Source organism: Mustela nivalis, assembly GCF_964662115.1.
Source record: "Mustela nivalis genome assembly, chromosome: 2".
Lineage (NCBI taxonomy): Eukaryota > Metazoa > Chordata > Mammalia > Carnivora > Mustelidae > Mustela > Mustela nivalis.
This window is the reverse complement of record NC_139021.1, coordinates 36,237,848-36,255,665: the sequence shown is the minus strand read 5'-3', so window position 1 is coordinate 36,255,665 and position 17,818 is coordinate 36,237,848. Positions and strand designations below refer to the sequence as shown.

The 17,818-nt window shown below is 37.4% G+C and overlaps 1 protein-coding gene across 5 annotated transcripts in view; it reads right to left on the bottom strand.

Moving 5' to 3' along the window:
• The window catches only part of RGS22 (regulator of G protein signaling 22), a 117,024-nt gene that overhangs the window by 60,188 nt on the left and 39,018 nt on the right, over nt 1–17,818 (bottom strand). For all 5 annotated transcript variants that reach the window (XM_082722779.1, XM_082722780.1, XM_082722778.1 and 2 more), the window contains 6 exons: nt 15,025–15,643; nt 12,832–12,993; nt 9,248–9,422; nt 8,251–8,384; nt 2,204–2,318; nt 427–549 (listed from right to left, as the gene is read on the bottom strand). In XM_082722779.1, the coding sequence (XP_082578905.1) occupies nt 427–549; nt 2,204–2,318; nt 8,251–8,384; nt 9,248–9,422; nt 12,832–12,993; nt 15,025–15,643 (1,328 nt within the window). The remainder of the gene's footprint in view (nt 1–426; nt 550–2,203; nt 2,319–8,250; nt 8,385–9,247; nt 9,423–12,831; nt 12,994–15,024; nt 15,644–17,818) is intronic.

Genomic DNA, 17,818 nt, shown 5'->3' with positions numbered 1-17,818 from the left:
TCCTGGGTGGCTTAGTTAAGTGTCCAACTCGATTTTAGCTCAGGTGATGGTCTCTGGGTCCTGGGATCAAGCCCATGTCTGGCTCTATGCTCATTGAGGAGTCTGCTTCAGGATTCTCTCCCTCCCTTTCCTTCCTCTGCCCCTCCCCTCCGCTGGCACACTCTTTCTCTCTCTATAAAATAAATAAGTCTCTAAAAAAATAATGTAAGTTAATCCTTTAATTTTCTTTGTAATTCTAGTAGGATAGTGAACCAAGAGAATTACAATAGAGATGTTCATATTTTCACTAAATATTTAGCATAAAATTTCTTACCAGAAGATACGGGAATTTTAACATCAAATGTAATTATTTGAGCACTGAATTCCTTCAATTTTTCTTACTTTAAAATGAAGTAAAGGCATAAAATTAAAATCATTATCTTCTACCTTGTTTCCTGAATGCTCACAGAATTTAGTAAAGAAGAATCCAGCTCTATTTTCTACATACAAAGATTGCAACAAATTTTCCATGTCAAATCCTCCCAAGGCACCATCAGCCATGGCTTTAACCTAGATAACAAAACAGAAGTCCATGATCCATCCAGAAACATGATGATTTTTTTATGACACTGTACAATACGGTTTCATAAATTCTGCCAGGCTGTCATTTTCCTGCTGGACTCTAAATTTTTTTTTGTACCATATAACTAATTAATGCAGTATGTTTGCATATGACTATCATTTAAGAGTCATTTATGGAGCCAACTATCGCAACAGACTGCCTTCTATTATAAACCAATCTAATTTCAAACTTAATGTTAGGGTAACTTCTCAACCTCTATTATTTTCACGTTTCAGGCATAGCGATACCATTTTAGGAGTCTTCCAGATCTCTGTTGGTGGCCTCATTCCTACATATTTACTGTTATGTTAGCCTTGAGGTGATGCTGTAATGGCTACAAGAGAGTTATAAAAAGAACCATCTTCAAGGCCTCTCAGTGCTGCTCATTAACTGTCCTCAGGGGGCCCTCCTTAGACAGTCTCCCCCTGTACAGGTCACAGCCTTCAGAATGTAAATGGTAATATAAGTTATCATAAAACTCTGTTATTTGGAGGCCTCAGTGCCCACAACGCTGGCAACCCTAATACCATTCTTGAAACACAGAAAGCTGGCTACTTCCCCAAGCATAAGAGTAACTTTAGAATACGAAAAAGCATCTACTGTTCACAGGAACTCTTTGGTATTTGCTGTGTGGAACTCAGACTTCTTTGTAATCTTAAGATAACGGTGGCATGAACAACTTAAGGTATTGTTATAGTGTTTCTCTGCCTCTCTCTTTATCCCTCTACTAAACATATTCTAAAATAAAACTTTAATGTTTTTTTTTTTTTTTTAAGATTTTATTTATTTATTTGTCAGAGAGAGAGAGCGAGCGAGAGCGAGTACAGGCAGACAGAGTGGAAGGCAGAGTCAGAGGAAGAAGCAGGCTCCCTGCGGAGCAAGGAGCCCGATGCGGGACTCGATCCCAGGACGCTGGGATCATGACCTGAGCCGAAGGCAGCTGCTTAACCAACTGAGCCACCCAGGCATCCCAAAACTTTAATGTTTTAATGATGTTTAACTGTTGGCATTCCAAAAACTAAAAAAAAAAAATTATTTTGGCAGGAAAAAAAGCCCTTCTTAGAAGCAAAGAAGAATTGTTTGCTTAGAATAAAATAAAAAGTTATACAAAATTATAGCTAAGTGATCAGACTATATTGGGACTACCAAAGTTTCTATATAAAGTATAATCCTTAGGGAATATAAAATTGTTATCCCTAACTGGTGTAGAAAATCCACATTATCAAGGTAGCCACACACTGGAAATACTCTGCTTTATAAAAATTCTGTTTCCAAAACATAACATCAAAATTGTTTTCTATCAACTATTAGCAATTTAATAAAAATAATGGGTGGTCTTATTTTGTACCTAAGGTGTTCTCACACCAAACCAGAAGACAGCTGTCCTTGAAGATAGTAATCAATGGAGTATATAGCAACATGGTATTACAAAAGGAAACACAGAGAAAATTTTTGGATAAAAATCTTTTTGGAAGGAAGAAATAAAATGTGTTGTTTAGTAGAGAAAAAAATACTACGGTAAATCAATGAAAACTCTCTAAAAGCAGGGGACATTGGTCAGTTAAATGAAGAATCAGATAAATCAGTTCTCAAAATACTTACCAAAGGTTCTTCTGTGTAAGTGTATCTTCTATCCAGCTGGGGCTTCAGACATTCAGAAATGTCAGTAAAAGATGTTAAGCGAATAACATTGCTGCTTTCCAACCTGTGCCTCAGCCTAAATTATAAGGATAAGAACTCATTGATCAATATGTATTGAGCACCTTTGGTATATATGATACCAAATCTTAGGAATGCATTTAAGCACTGTGAGAGAATAGGGGGGAAAAAAGTGCAAGTTATCAAGTCCAGCCTTTTAAGAAGTGGTTGAGAAAATGAAGTATAGTCCTACAGAAAGAAATCTCAATATGATTAACTGCTGGTTGAATGAATTCAAGAATATATTATAGATGTCAAATGACTGGGATGGATAACAGTGAGAAGTCCCTTTGAGGTCTATTAGTAATTAAAGAAATGGGATTTCCCTGAAAAATGGGTAGTGTGTGTGTGTGTGTATGTTCAGAGGGGTTCTTGAGATGGCGAGAAGAGTGAGCAATACGTGAAAGTAGATAAGGAAATTCTTGTTTAAAAGGCAGCAAGTTAACTGATTTGCTTAGGGCAAGAGGACACTAACATTTAAGTAAACACTATATAACACAAACCAAACACTGTGCTAAATACAATTCACATTATCATATTTAATCCTCACAACAGGTGGGATTCATAAGGATTTATATGTGGTAGTGTGGGGTGAGATAATGGAAGACTATGAAGCTAGACTAATAACTTGGCACATTATCTTTTTATACTTTCATATCCAGCTCCCTCACCTTACCTCACTGCAATTATTCTGAGCCTTACTTTCCAGCTCCATAGAACATGGTGATCCACTTCACTAATATATCTGCTCCAATCCAGCAGCAGATTGCTTTGCAGGCTCTTCTCAGACCAAAGAGAGGTAGGACATGCTTCTGTTTCCATTCCTCTGTTGACTGACTGGCTAACTTAGCACTCATTCCCGGTGACATGCCTCTGTAACTAGCACCACTGAGATACTGAGAAAGCTAAATATTCACTTTCTAAGACTGACTTGCTGGGATGGATCATGTGACACAGTTATGACCAATGAGATACAAAACAGTCTGCTGGGGAGCTTCTAAGAAAACTTGCTTTCCCAACCAAAGGGAAATATTTAATGAAAATTGCCCTTCTTCTTTATGATTTGAAAGTCAGATCTGAAAGTCTGATATCAGGAGCTATAACACGAATGAATATGAAAGAATGGCCAAGAACATTACAAAAATTCAGGACCTAATATTTCCAGTCCAAGGAACGAATACTGGCAGTTGCCTACCCTCAGATTTCTTGCTCTGTGAGAAAAATAAGCCCAATTTGTCTAAGCCATTATTAGTCAAGTTTTCTGTTATTTGCAGCTGAACAGTCTTAAATTACTATCAACAAACATATCCACCTATACCTATCCTTATTTCCTTCCATCCTGTCTCAGGAAAAAGTATCCCATCTCATAGTCAATGTTAATCTCATGGCTTTTGTTCTTGAATCCTTCCTTCTATTCTCCTTTGAAAATACAGAGCTTCTTCGTTCTTGTTGGTGTTTTAACTTTTCCCTTTCCACTAGATACTACCTTAGGCATATAAACAGGCTCAAGTCTCCTCCACCTTAAAAGTATTGTTTTCTGCTTCAGAAAATCATCAAATCACAAAGGAAGAGAACAAGAAAAAAAAAAGGAATAAGGGAATTACAAAATAGCCAGAAAACAATTAACAAAATGACAGTAAGTCGGTACCTATCAATAATTATTTTAAATGTAAATGGACTAAACTCTTCAATTAAAAGACACAGAGAGGCTTGAATGCACTCATACATGCTGAAAGGAGTATATTGTTACAACTCTTATGAAATATAGTTTTGTGATTTTTAAATCACATGAACTTTGATTTAGAAATTCAACTTTGAGAAATTAATCTTACAGACATATGCATACATGAAATACATCAAATGTATAAGAATATCCATTGCAATATTGTTTTTAATAATGAAAAATATTGGAAATAATGTCCATGTCCCTCAATAGAATACAAATACAATGTTTGGCATAAAATCAAAGATAACTAGATATAAGGAGAGATAAGATTATAAGAATAAGAAACAACAGAAAAAACACATTATAGTATACCTATAACTAAACTAATAGATAGCATGTACTGCTATGAGACACCTTCTCCAATGAATTCAGTAAAAACAAAAGTATAGAATAAGTGGATAGCATGTAACTAATTTTTAACTGTGCATATATTTCCAATTTTGAAAATAAAATAATTTAATTTCAGCAAATGACACAAAAACTTTCTAGATATTTTCCACTGCATAGAAAATAATCTCCAAACTCCCTAATGTGACACACAAAAAATTGACTATCTGAACCTCATTTATTGTTTTAGCTTGTTTCTTGCCTTTTCACTGTAATACCCTATTCTCTAGTCACAAAAGACATAAAAACTATGCATAGTTCTCAAAATTAAACTTTTCTCTCAATTCATACTTGTATATTTTATCACTTGAAAAATTAAGGTAATGCTTTCTTCATAGGGATGCAGTAAGAACTGATATAATGCAAACAAAGCACACCAAAGCTCATTAAGTGCTATTTCTGGAAATGGCAGGGAGGGTGATTTAGCCCAACTCTCCCTTTGAAGACTAATTAGATAAACTCAAAAATACAAAAATTAATCTGCTAAAAGAAATTTGAGTGCTAACAATGTAGTTAAGAATTCTAGGGCCAACAGAAATAAACCCACAATTACATGGTCAATTAATCTTTGACAAAAAATGCAAGAACATGTAATGGGAAAAAAATATTCTCTTCAACAAGTGGTTGAGGAAATTGGGCAGTTACATGCAAAAGAATGAGACTGCGCCAACTTTCTTACACCATACACAAAAATAAACTCAAAATGGATTAAGGACCTAAATGTGAGACCTAAAACCATAAAACTCCTATAGGACAGCACAAGCAGTAATTTCTAAGACATTGGCCATAATCACATTTTTTGGGATATGTCTTCTGAGGCAAGGGAACCAAAAGCAAAAATAAACTATTGGGACTATACCAATATAAGAAGCTTCTGCACAGCAAAAACAAAACAACAAAACAAAAACAACCAACAAAAACTAAAAACAACCTATTGAATGAAGAAGATATTTGCAAATGATATATCTGATAAAGAGTTGGTATCAAAAATATATAAGGAACCTATACAACTCAAAACTTAAAAAAAAGAGTCCAATTCAAAAATGGGCACAAGACATGAACAGACATTTTTCCAAAGAAGACATACAGATGGCTAACAGACATGAAAAGATACTCATCATTACTCAGCATCAAGGAAATGCAAATCTAAACTACAATGAATATCACCTCACACCTGTCAGAATGACAAATCAAAAACACAAGAAACAAGTGTTGGTGAAGATGTGGAGAAAAATGAACCCTCTTTCACTGTTGGTGAGAATGCAAGCTGGTGCAACCACTGTGGAAAACAGTACAGAGTTTCCTCAAAAAGTTAAAAATTAGACTACTCTACAATCCAGCAATGGCACCACTGGATATTTACCCCCAAAATACAAAAACACTAATTCATGTATGTATATTGTACATATACAATAGTCAAATTATGGAAGCAGCCTAAGTGTCCATCAATAGATGAATGGATAAAGAAAATGTGGAATACATACATAATGGAATATTACTTGCCCATAAAAAATGAACTCTTCCATTTGCAATGACATGGAAGGACTTAGTATAATGTTAAACAAAATAAGGCAGTCAAAGAAAGACCAATACTAAATGATTTTACTCTTATGGAATTTAAGAAACAATACAAACAAGTAAAGAGAAAAAGAGTGAGACAAACCAAGAAACACATACTTAACTATAGAGAACAAACTGATGGTTACCAGAGGGGAGGTGGGTGGGGAAATGTGAGAAATGAGGTGTTGGGGATTAAAAAGTACACTTAGGGACGCCTGGGTGGCTCAGTTGGTTAAGCAGCTGCCTTCGGCTCAGGTCATGATCTCAGTGTCCTGGGATCGAGTCCCACATCGGGCTCCTTGCTCAGCAAAGGAGCCTGCTTCTCCTTCTGCCTCTGCCTGCCATTCTGTCTGCCTGTGCTCCCTCTCTCCCCCTCTCTCTCTTTGATAAATAAATAAAATCTTAAAAAAAAATAAAAATAAAAAGTACACTTATAATGATGAGCACTGAGTAATGTATAGAATTGCTGAATCACTATATTGTATACCTGAAACTAATATAATACTGTATGTTAAGTAAACTAGAATTACAATAAAAAAATTTTTTTTAAAGATAATATAGCTGACAATATAAAAAAAGAGGTGGTTTATATTTACAATGAATATTACTCAGCTATAGAAAAGAGTGCATTCTTGCCATTTGCAACAACACAGATAGATCCAGAGAATATAATGCTGAGTGAAATAAGTCAGTCAGAGGAAGATGAATACCATGATTTCACTCACATATGGAATTTAAGAAAAAAAAAACAAAGGGAAAAAAGAGACAAACTAAAGTAACAGACTTTTAACTACAGAGATTAAACTGATGATTATGATTATGGGGGAGGGATGGGTGAAACAGGTGAAGAGGATCGAGAGTACACTTACCCTGGTGAGCGCTGAGTAATACATGTAACTATTCAATCACTATAGACTAATATATGCGGAAACTAGTATAATATTGTAAGTTAACTACATTCGAGTTAAAATTAATAATAATAATAGTAAAATTTTAAAAAGGAATTATGGGGCCAAAACTCATTGAGGAAGTAAAATTCCCAGAGGCAAGGAATCTGGGAAGATATCAGAGTAGGAGGTACCAGGAACCTGCTTCCCCACCAGATCACAGTTTCACTGGCAGGATCTAAAGTAACTATTTTGGAACTCTGGAGTCTTTGCTTAAGGCTTTCAACTTCCAGAGGAAGGCTTGGAGAGTAAACTGTGGTTCATTTTGGTCAATTAGAGTTGCTGGCACAACAGCAACAGCTAACCTTCCCCTACCCCCAGCCCTGTGGCAGACGGCTGTGTCTGTGTTCTGGAGCATTCTGCATATAGCTGCAAGAGTCAGGCCAAGCAGAAAGGACCCTGTCTACCAAATCTCAGGGATCTGAGCTCTGATCTCTGCTGCTACAGATCAAAGAGGTGCAGAAGAGGCACGTGGCCCCTGGGGTTGCTCCTCTCCTCTTGGTTGCAAGCCCAGTCCCCTTCAGGCTGAAGTGACTTCCGGGGAATTTAAAGAAACATTGCCCTTTTTACTTCATTTTTCTCTTTTGCCTCCTTTCAGAAGCCAGACATGAAAGATTAGAACATTCAAAAGCAAAATGCATATTCAGGAAAAAATTAGAAAGAGACCACACATGTCCAGGAAAAGGCACATACTAGAAAGACCTAAGAAGACCCTAAGTTTTACCTCAGGCCGACCTTTGGTGCAGTCTACAATTAAAAAAAAAATTAAAGATAAGTTTAAAATGGTGAAATTCATGTCATATGAATTTTATCTCAAAGGAAAAAAAAAGAATAAAAGTGAAATAACAAATTAATGGACCAGCAGATCCCACACCAAAGTTAACACCAAAGGGTATTTTTTTAGGTTGAAGGAAAATCCCATTTTAAATAAAGAACAGTGAAAAGAATATGTATGTGGGCAAATCTAAATGATTAATGTAATATATGCTGTCTTAAGTAATGACAAAATTCTTGAGAGTCTTAGAAGTTTGCAGAAATATTTGAGAAATATTGAACTACTGAATAAGGTCAAGGAGGAACTGGAGGGAAATCTCAGAAGCCTTTGACCATACAGCTCATAAGAGGGTGGAGATCAGAGGCACCATTTATTTCAAAAGACTAGTCTCAGGAGTTCTGCCCCTAATTCAGAGTAATATCTATCACCAAAATATAAGGAACTCCTATTAAAAAAAAATCAGTGTATTCAGGTTTTAATTTCTATTTAATTTTTCAATTCCTCAAAAATCTTATCATTGCAAAATAACACTTGACACATACAAAGGTGTACCTACCCTTTCTCAGTCACATTGCCCTTCGAAGAAATTAGAGACAAAGACTTGCTCCTCCACGGTTTTTGAACTGCTGTTTTTACTCGAGGGGGTTTCTTGGGAGATTTAGGACGTTGTAATAAATTGGACTCTTCTTTCTAAAAAGTTAAAATAATATGCAAAGTGAAAAATGAGCCATAGGAAGGGGAAAAAAAAAGGCCGGAGACTAAAGCATAGCTCTGCCCATCCATTAAATTTGTTTTGTGAGCTTGCACAGTGGTGGAGGGCATCTGGGTCATCCTACCCACATGTACTCATACGTGATGCTCAAAGAGACACCTAAAGTAAGTGGGGGAACACGCCACATGGATATCTGGAAGAACAGTGCTCTGAGTGAAGGGAACAGCAAGTGCACCACTTCCAGATTTTTGCCTCGTGTGTTCCAAAAACAGGAGAGAGGCCAGTGTGTTTGGAGTAGACGAGGTTCAGGAAGACAGGAAATGAGGCCAGGAGGACAGCAGGGATGTGTTTAGCTGTGTAAAGACCTTGGATTTATTCTGAGTGAGAGAGGAGGCCCCTAGGGAATTCTGAGCAGGTGAGTGACCTGGTCATACATATATATATATATATATTTTTTTTAAGATTTTATTTATTTATTTGACAGAGAGTTCACAAGTAGACAGAGAGGGAGGCAGAGAGAAAGGGGGAAAAGCAGGCTCCCCACTGAGCAGAGAGTCCGATGCGGGACTCGATCCCAGGACGCTGGGATCATGACTGGAGCCGAAGGCAGAGGCCCAACCCACTGAGCCACCCAGGTGCCCTGGTCATATATTTTTAAAGGCTCACTCTGGCTGCTTGGTAAAGAACAGACCATGGATTTTTCCTAATGCGTAATTGTTGCAACATGTACATTAATAACAACCCCCCAAAAAGTTAACATAAGTATTAGTGCACAAAACACAAGCATGGATATTTTATCATAAACTTAATAAAGAGATCAAAGTATCAATGTCTACCTGACCTGCATATCAGATATCTGTGGAATACAAGATTTAGGTCTTAATGGCAAGAGGGTTGCCATTTGTGGAAAAGGGTCAACATCCTTCCTTGGTTTCTCTTGACGGAGGTGCCAGAATTTCAGTTCAGCACTAGCATGTTTCACTGAGGGTGAATGAGTAACACAGAATCTTGGTGCCCTAGTCAAAGGAAAAACAAATTTAAGATTAAGCTAGGCAATAAGCCTCAAAAATTGAAAGCCTACAAAATCTAGAATGCCAATGCTCACTCACAATTATGTCTTACCAAAATCCTTTTTCTAAAAATTCCCACTTTTTTATTGCTGCCTCACCTTTAAAAAAAATGTTTTTCTATGATATATCAACTGCCTGAAATCACACTCACTCAAAGAGGTGATATACATTAGGAAAAAAATAATTAATAAAACTACATTCAAATTACTATCTGCTTGATAAGAAAAAGAAATCTATATACCTATTGATGAAGGAATTTTTTTTTTAAGATTTTATTTATTTATTTGACAGAGAGAGATTACAAGTAGGCAGAGAGGCAGGCAGAGAGAGAGAGGAGGAAGCAGGCTCCCTGCTGAGCAGAGAGCCCGATGCGGGACTCGATCCCAGGACCCTGAGATCATGACCTGAGCCGAAGGCAGCGGCTTAATCCACTGAGCCACCCAGGCGCCCGATGAAGGAATTTTTTAAAATAACTTTCAGTTTCGAGTAAAATGAACATAAAATTCACCTGTGATCATTTTAAAGCAGTAAAAAGAAGGGGCACATGCATCCCAATGTTCATAGCAGCAATGTCCACAATAGCCAAACTGTGGAAAGAACTGGGATGCCCTTCAACAGACGAACAGATGAAGAAGGTGTGGTGCATATACACAATGGAATACTACTCAGCCATCAGAAAGGAGGAATACTCACCATTGGTACTGCCATGGATGGAACTGGAGGGGATTATGCTGAGTAAAATAAGTCACCGAGAAAGACAATTATCGTATGGTTTTGCTCATACGTGGAACATAAGAAATAGAGCGGAGGACCATAGGGGAATGGAGACAAAACTGAATGGCAAGAGATCAGAGAGGGAGAAAAACCATGAAAGCCTCTGGACTCTGGGAAACAAACGGAGGGTTACAGAAGGCAGGGGGCTGGGAGGATGATGTTTATGAAGGACGGTACATGTTGGGATGAACACTAGGTGTTATACACAACTAATGAATCGTTGAACACTACAACAAAAATTTACAATATACTATATGCTGGCTAATTGAACATAATAAAAAAACTGGTAGATGAAATTCACATTTTAAAATATACAAACATTTTTATAATGTTTAACTACACAACTGAAGTGGATTTTGATTCATACGTTCTATTTTCAAGCCTTAATTTTAAAGATAAGACTTAGTTTTACACAATTTATATAAATGACAGACCAACACTACTTCCAGAAGCCCAAGAAAAAGAATGTTTGGCACAATGTCAAGGCCACGGTTAATTGGATGGCTATCCTGGTATTTAGTCTGTGAGCTAACTCTTTATTGGCTGTAGAGCTAACCCCAGCTGTCAGGCCTGATGCTAATTGCAACTTAGACCAGGTTTTCCCCCTGATGCTACAGCCCAAAGACGAATTTTCTCTCCATATTTCAGGTCCTGGCAAGAAACTCCCTTTAAAATAGAAAGAAAGCAGATATTGCCCTGATGTGAACACAGGCTGGGAGTGGAAGAAAATCCAAAGTTCATAATTACTTTAGATTCAGAGAGAACACTGTACAGATCTGGGTGGTCATCCTAACTATATTTCAGAACCTTTACTTGCAGACTTGGAAATACCCCAAATGACCTCTTATGTCAACCAGTAAGTGGGAATATCTATAAGGTCCTCATCTAGTAAAGCAGACATGTGCTGATCAGAAAACCTAAGTGTCTCAATTTTCTGATTTCCATCATTCTACTATACTCATATAAACCCCCATAAGTCTTTGTTGCCCCACCATTATAATCTTGCATAATTATTATTTCATTCATAGCATTAATTTTTTATTAGCCACTGTGTAAATTCATCAAATATTGTGGTACAAATAAATAAAATATTAAAAAAAAAACTGGTGTTGTATTATTTTTCATGCTTCCACCATATGAGCTCTCATATACACTGTACACATCTTAATTCTCAAACTCTAGAGGGTGGGAGAAGGTATCTGTCACATAATACCATCAAATGAACTGGATTCAACATGGTATGTGTATGTATGTGAGTATGTACATATGTGTGTGTGTATATATCCCAATAGAAGAATGGGCAAATGAGATAAATAAGCAATTCATGAAAATTGAAATCCAAATGACCAAATGACCAATCATGGAAAAGATTACCAGCCTCATTAGAACTCAGGGAAATGCCAGTTATAACCACAGGACATCAATGACACACCAAACACATAGGCAAAAATTAAGTCTGACAATGTTAAATGTCACCATGGATTTACAGCAATGGGCACTCTCTTATTCTGTTGATGAGCGCCTAAGTGGGTACAACTGCTATAGAAAAATGGATATGAATACAAGAATATACATTACAGTACTGCTTTTAATTGTGAAAAGTAGGAAACAACCTAAATGTTTAAAAAAATAAACCTGGTAATTCACAGACCTGTACCCCTGGGGATAAAAATATATGTTTATAAAAAAATAAAAAATAAAAATATAAAATAAAAAAATTAAAAAATTAAAAAAAAAAGAAAAGAAAAAAAAATAGCAATTATCATATATTCAAAAAGTGGAATACCAATATACATCAATGAAAATCAATAAAACTCTTAAACACAATTACAGACAATTCTCAAGTGTAATGTTGATAGAAGACACAAAAGAATGCATACAACAAGTTTCCATTTATATCAAGTCGTAGAATAGGCAGCAATAAGTATAAGCTTAGGTATTTATTTGCATATATGGTTGGTAAAACTATAAAGAAAAGTAAGAGGGGGTGCCTGGATGGTTCAGTCAGTGGAGTGTCTGACTTCAGTTCAGGTCACGATCCTGGAGTCCTGGGACTCAGAGTCCTGCATCAGGATCCCTGCCCAGCCAGCAGCCTGCTTCTCCCTCTGCCTGCTGCTCCCCCTGCTTGTGCACTCTCTCACTCTTTCTCTCTGTCAAATAAATTAATAAAAATCTAAAAAAAACTTTTTTTCTTAAAAAGAAAAAAAGAAAAAAAAAGTAAGAGGATGATAATCACAAAAGTCAGGATAGTGGTTACCTCCAAGGGGGAGTGAGGGTGTTGTGATTGATAAGGGACCTTCAAGGGTCTTGGCAATGTTTTATTTCCCAGCCCACGTAGTGGTTACATAAGTATGTGCTTCATGATATTCATTAAACGGTTGTTTGTTGCTTAAATTCCACATATGAATGAAATATAAGGTATTTATCTTTCTCTGACTGACTTCAAGGAAGGCACAAGATAGAATAATCTTATCATTTTAAATCTCCATAAATTATAAATCAGTAAGACAAAAAAGTGTAACTTGTAACTCGCCTAGAAAAATTTAAAGCAATTAAGTTTGATTCACATTATTTTTCTTACCAATATAGAAGTAAGGGTTTTACAACCTCAGTCTGAATATTTCTTAAGTGTTCTTCATTCCACTGAGATGCATCCAGCAGCTTAAGTTTTGATAATATTTCTGTAGAAAGGTAGCAATCTCCATTGCTTACCAGATAGTATTTTTTCATCCTCTCAAGATGTCTAAAACAAAATAAACCCACACACATTGCTATGACATTCAACAAGCCAAATGTTTTCAGTTCTAAAATGTTTCAGATAAGTAATGAACTATCTCAAAACCAACACTGAGTTATGGGAGTACCAGTGTGGAGATAAAACTATTTCTTACAATTATGGGAATAGGAAGAGTATTTTTGATAGGTTGAACAATGGTCTTCCAAAGATGTCCATGTCCTAATCCCCAGAACCTCTGAATGTTACCTTATATGGTTAAAGGCATTCTGCAGATGTGATTAGGATATATTTTTTAAGAATTTTATTTATCCATTTGTGGGGGGGGGGGGAGCAGACAGAGCGAGCATGAACAGGGGATAGGCAGAGGGAAAAGCAGACTCCCCACTGAACTGGGAGTCCAGTGTAGGCCTCGACACGGGGCTCAACCCCAGGACCTAGAGATCACAACCTGAGCAGAGGCTTAACCATCCTAGCCACCAGGTGTCCCACTGCAATTAGGATTTTGAGATTATTCTAGATTATCTAGATGGCCCTAATGTAATTACAAGGGTCCTTCTAAGATGGAGGCAGGAGGGTGAGTCATTGAGAAAAGACGTGAGGCTAGAAGCAGAGGTCAGAGAAAAGATGCTATGTTCCTGGCTTGAAGATGGAGGAAAGTAGGTGACCTCTGGAAGCCAGAAAAAGCAAGGAAATGGATTCTCCCCTAGAGCCTCCAGAAAGAATGTAGCCCTGTCCACCCATGTTAGACTTCCTAATTCCAAACTGTAACAGAATAAGTTTCCGTTGCTTTAAAAGCCATTACATGTGTGGCAATCTGCTACAGCAACAATAGGAACTAAAACAGTATTGATCCTGAAGAATTTATATAGGTTGCTGGCATATAACTTCCCTAATACATCCTGAAAAGTGGTAGTGGCTTTCTCCTCCATGATCCATCAAGTCATGGTTGCAGAATCAACCATAGGGTAACCCCTGATCCTGTAAGTATGTACAACAATGAGCTCTATGATCTGCATGCCACTGAATAAGTGGAATAACCCAGTTACTAGTATATACCCTGTCAAACCCTTCCTAGGAATTGCAACCTACTGTAGTTGATCTGCTTCAGAGCAGAAAGGAGAACACAGTCAGGAGAAAAACGTTCCTAAAGCAGAGTCCTCTTAAGGTTGTTAAGTCTTACTGTGATCTAAAGCACATGAGATAGCCAAACAAGGACCTGGACGCATCGGACAACCAGGAGGCTCTCTAGAGAATATCTCGTGTATCTAGGAAATACCTTATTCAGATATGTTTGTTGAAGTGGCATTCCACCCAAGATCATGAGATTTGTCAACTGAGCAGGTTGCTAGGAACAGCAGTCTCTTAACCATGGCATAAGGTACGTTTTATATAGGATATCTGAAGCCAGCAGTTTTTTTTTAAGATTTTATTTATTATTTATTGGACAGACAGAGATCACGAGTAGGCAGAGAGGCAAGCAGAGAGAGAGGAGGAAGCAGGCTCCCCGCCGAGCAGAGAGCCCGATGCGGGGCTCGATCCCAGGACCCTGGGATCATGACCCAAGCCGAAGGCAGAGGCTTTAACCGAGCCACCCAGGCACCCCTGAAGCCAGCGTTTTATATAAGATATCTGAAGCCAGCCAGATTCAAAGATATCTGGAGATATCTTTTATAAAAGATATTTGAAGCCATAACAAAAAAATGGTTTTTTCTACAAAAATGTTTATCACTACAGTGTTATAAAAATAAAACAGAATGATTGACTTGAAAGCAGATTTAGAATCCATGGGAAGAAGTATTATGTAAACCCAAACAGCTACCTTTATTTGCATTGGAAAATTATGAAATCACAGAAGTAATAAAATTACTATTATTATAATAAAATGCATATTATTATTCATTCCTCTAAACGTATAATTTACATTTTTATTTCTATTTCAGGCTTTCTGTCAGTGCTTTAGGAAGTAAACTAATATTCCAGAACTAAAAAAAAACAAAACAAAACAAAAAAAACCATTGAAAGTAAAACTAGACATACCTTTGATGTCTTCCAGGGTCCTTAAGAACTTTCAGCCTCTCGATATCCATCCATAATGACCAATATCTCTCTCCTAATGTGTTTTTTATAAATTTCTTAAATCTTTCAAACTCCTTTCTATTGCCAATATCATAGGTTTTGTGAGACATGCACCAGTCAGCCCTGGTTTCTGGTCCAATGCTCTCACTCTTTGAACTTGATTGTTCTAACATCTCTTTTGACTTTTCATTTGTGATTTGAAATGTTTCACTTAACAAAATATTTCTGCCAAAGTGAGGCTCAAAACCCTCCTCGAGCACCACTTCTGTTACCTTGTTGAAGTTTATATAATCTGGGCTTTCTATCAGTGGCTCTTCAAAAATTTGATGAATTGCTACTCTCAAAATAAAGGCTATATAGGATCTTAAAAATTCCTCCCATGTTGAGAAACTCAATGTAAGGCTTTCATCATCATCCTGTTGCCTCTCAAGGTATATTCTCAAAAGGGCTTGAGAAGGAGTGTCTTGTAGAGAGATGGAGCCCATGTCGTCGTCTTCTTCGGAACGAGAAGTTAATCTAACGGATTCAGATGAGTCCCTTTTTGTCCTTGGGTGAATTCCATCATCAAAGAAAAAGCTGTCTGCATGAAATTGTAAAGGGCTATTAGATCAGATATGAATACAAAGTTGCTTTTATTTTTAACTAAAAGGGGCAGAGCCAGAATGGTCAGTGGATTTGGCATGGGTCGTGACTGTGTACATGACAGAAAGTTCTGGAGCCACATTTGATACCGTAGAGAATAAACTGCCAGCAGGGCTGGCCATGTCTTCCTTGGACATGGAAGTGAATAATGGCGGCAGATGAACAAAAAACTTGACATCTCTAATTCAGAAGATCTTCAATAAGACATTATGCACTTTTAAAATGTCATATTTGAGGCTGACATAGAATGTCAATATGTAAAGGCCAAATCTATTAAACAATTAGAATGTGTACATTAAACAATTGTATGTATTCTAATATGTCATGCTAGAAGGTAAAATAAAATTAGACAATCAATGAACAGATCAGAACTAGAGTCTGAAATATCAGTAATTTTCAAAATTCACTATTTTATCAGAAAGCTTCAATTACTATCATACTTACAACTTACCATCAAAATTACAAATGGCGTAAGGTACTTATGAAGGCTTATAAATACAAATGGACTGTTTTATACTCTTTCTAAAAATAGAGTCTTTAGCTCCTGTTTTCTCCTTCATTAGAAATTGTGAAATAGGGGCGCCTTCGGCTCAGGTCATGATCTCAGGGTCCTGGGATCGAGTCCCGCATCGGGCTCTCTGCTCAGCAGGGAGCCTGCTTCCTCCTCTCTCTCTGCCTGCCTCTCTGCCTACTTGTGATCTCTCTCTGTCAAATAAATAAAATCTTAAAAAAAAAAAAAGAAATTGTGAAATATTAGATGTCAGTGCTTTCTTCCACATGGCAAATGCCAGACACCAGGAAAACTGTTGTCATCTGCATTGCACTTCAATGGCCATTTTCTCAGTAATAGGTTTCAAATCCCAATGAGCTGGAGGGGTTTTATTACAATTTGTATTGAAAATGAAGATACTAAGTCCCCCCCAGTATTAAGAGACTAGACTTTTGCAAATCAATGCTGGGTATACTCAACCCTACAGAAGCGGAGGGAGAGAGCAAGGCTAGCGTTTCTGTTCACCGGGCTCCTGCTACCCTTCCTCTTCTTGTTCATCATCTTCACTATCTTTGCTCTCCTTTACTCTTTGGGGGAAACAGCAAGAAACCTATAAATTTAGCTATTTGCAACTAAGTAGAGTAGTTTCCTCTTTACCCAGATTTAGGTTCAGCTCTAAAGAACCCAGATTTATTGTCTTCAGAGGTTGTTACACTTGTCAAAAGAATTAGGTAAGAATCTAGTGAATTGCTAAGTTCCTCTCCTGAATGACATTGCTAGATTTTTTTCCTCTAGCAATGTCATGGTGATGATACCCATTTCTACAAGTTTCCTTCTGTATCTATGAAAAGTTGGTATTGTCCACAAAAGTTCGCCAAAGTAGAAATGTACCTGTTTTTCAAGGAGAAAAACAAGTCTGAACTCAAGGAAAACTCAAGCTGCATGAACGACTACATACTTTCAAGAAGAGAGAAAGGTTCCACCCACGTAAACTCAAATAGTTAATAATAAGAATCTGTAAACTGTCACAGGAAGTAAAGACAAGACAAACATTTACTAACTGCCTATGAGGGACGGGGCACTAGGCTAGGCCATTTCTAGACATGTAGAGTGTATTATTGTTCTCATCTTACAGATGAGAAAAGCAAGGCTTTCTGAATAACTTCAAAAGTCACATGGTTAATAAGCATTAACCCATCTAAACCCATTCTCTTGGGCTGCCTGGGTGGCTCAGTGGGTTAAGCCTCTGCCTTCAGCTCAGTTCATGATCTCAGGGTCCTGAGATTGAGCCCCACATTGGGCTCTCTGCTCAGCAGAGAGCCTGCTTCCCTGTCTCTCTCTGCCTGCCTCTCTGCCTGCTTTTAATATATCTCTGTGACAAATAAATAAATAAATCTTTAAACCCATTCTCTTCTTCCCATGTCAAGCTGCCTCTCAAAAAACAGTAGAAGGGCGCCTAGGTGGCTCAGTCAGTCAAGTGTTGGTCTTTTGATTTCAGCTCAGGTCACGATCTCAGGGTTGTGAGATGGAGCCCCACGTTGGGCTCTGCATTCAGGGGGAGTCAGCCTGAGATCCTCTCTCTCCCTCGGCCCCTCCCTCAGCTCGATTTCTCTCTCTCTCTCA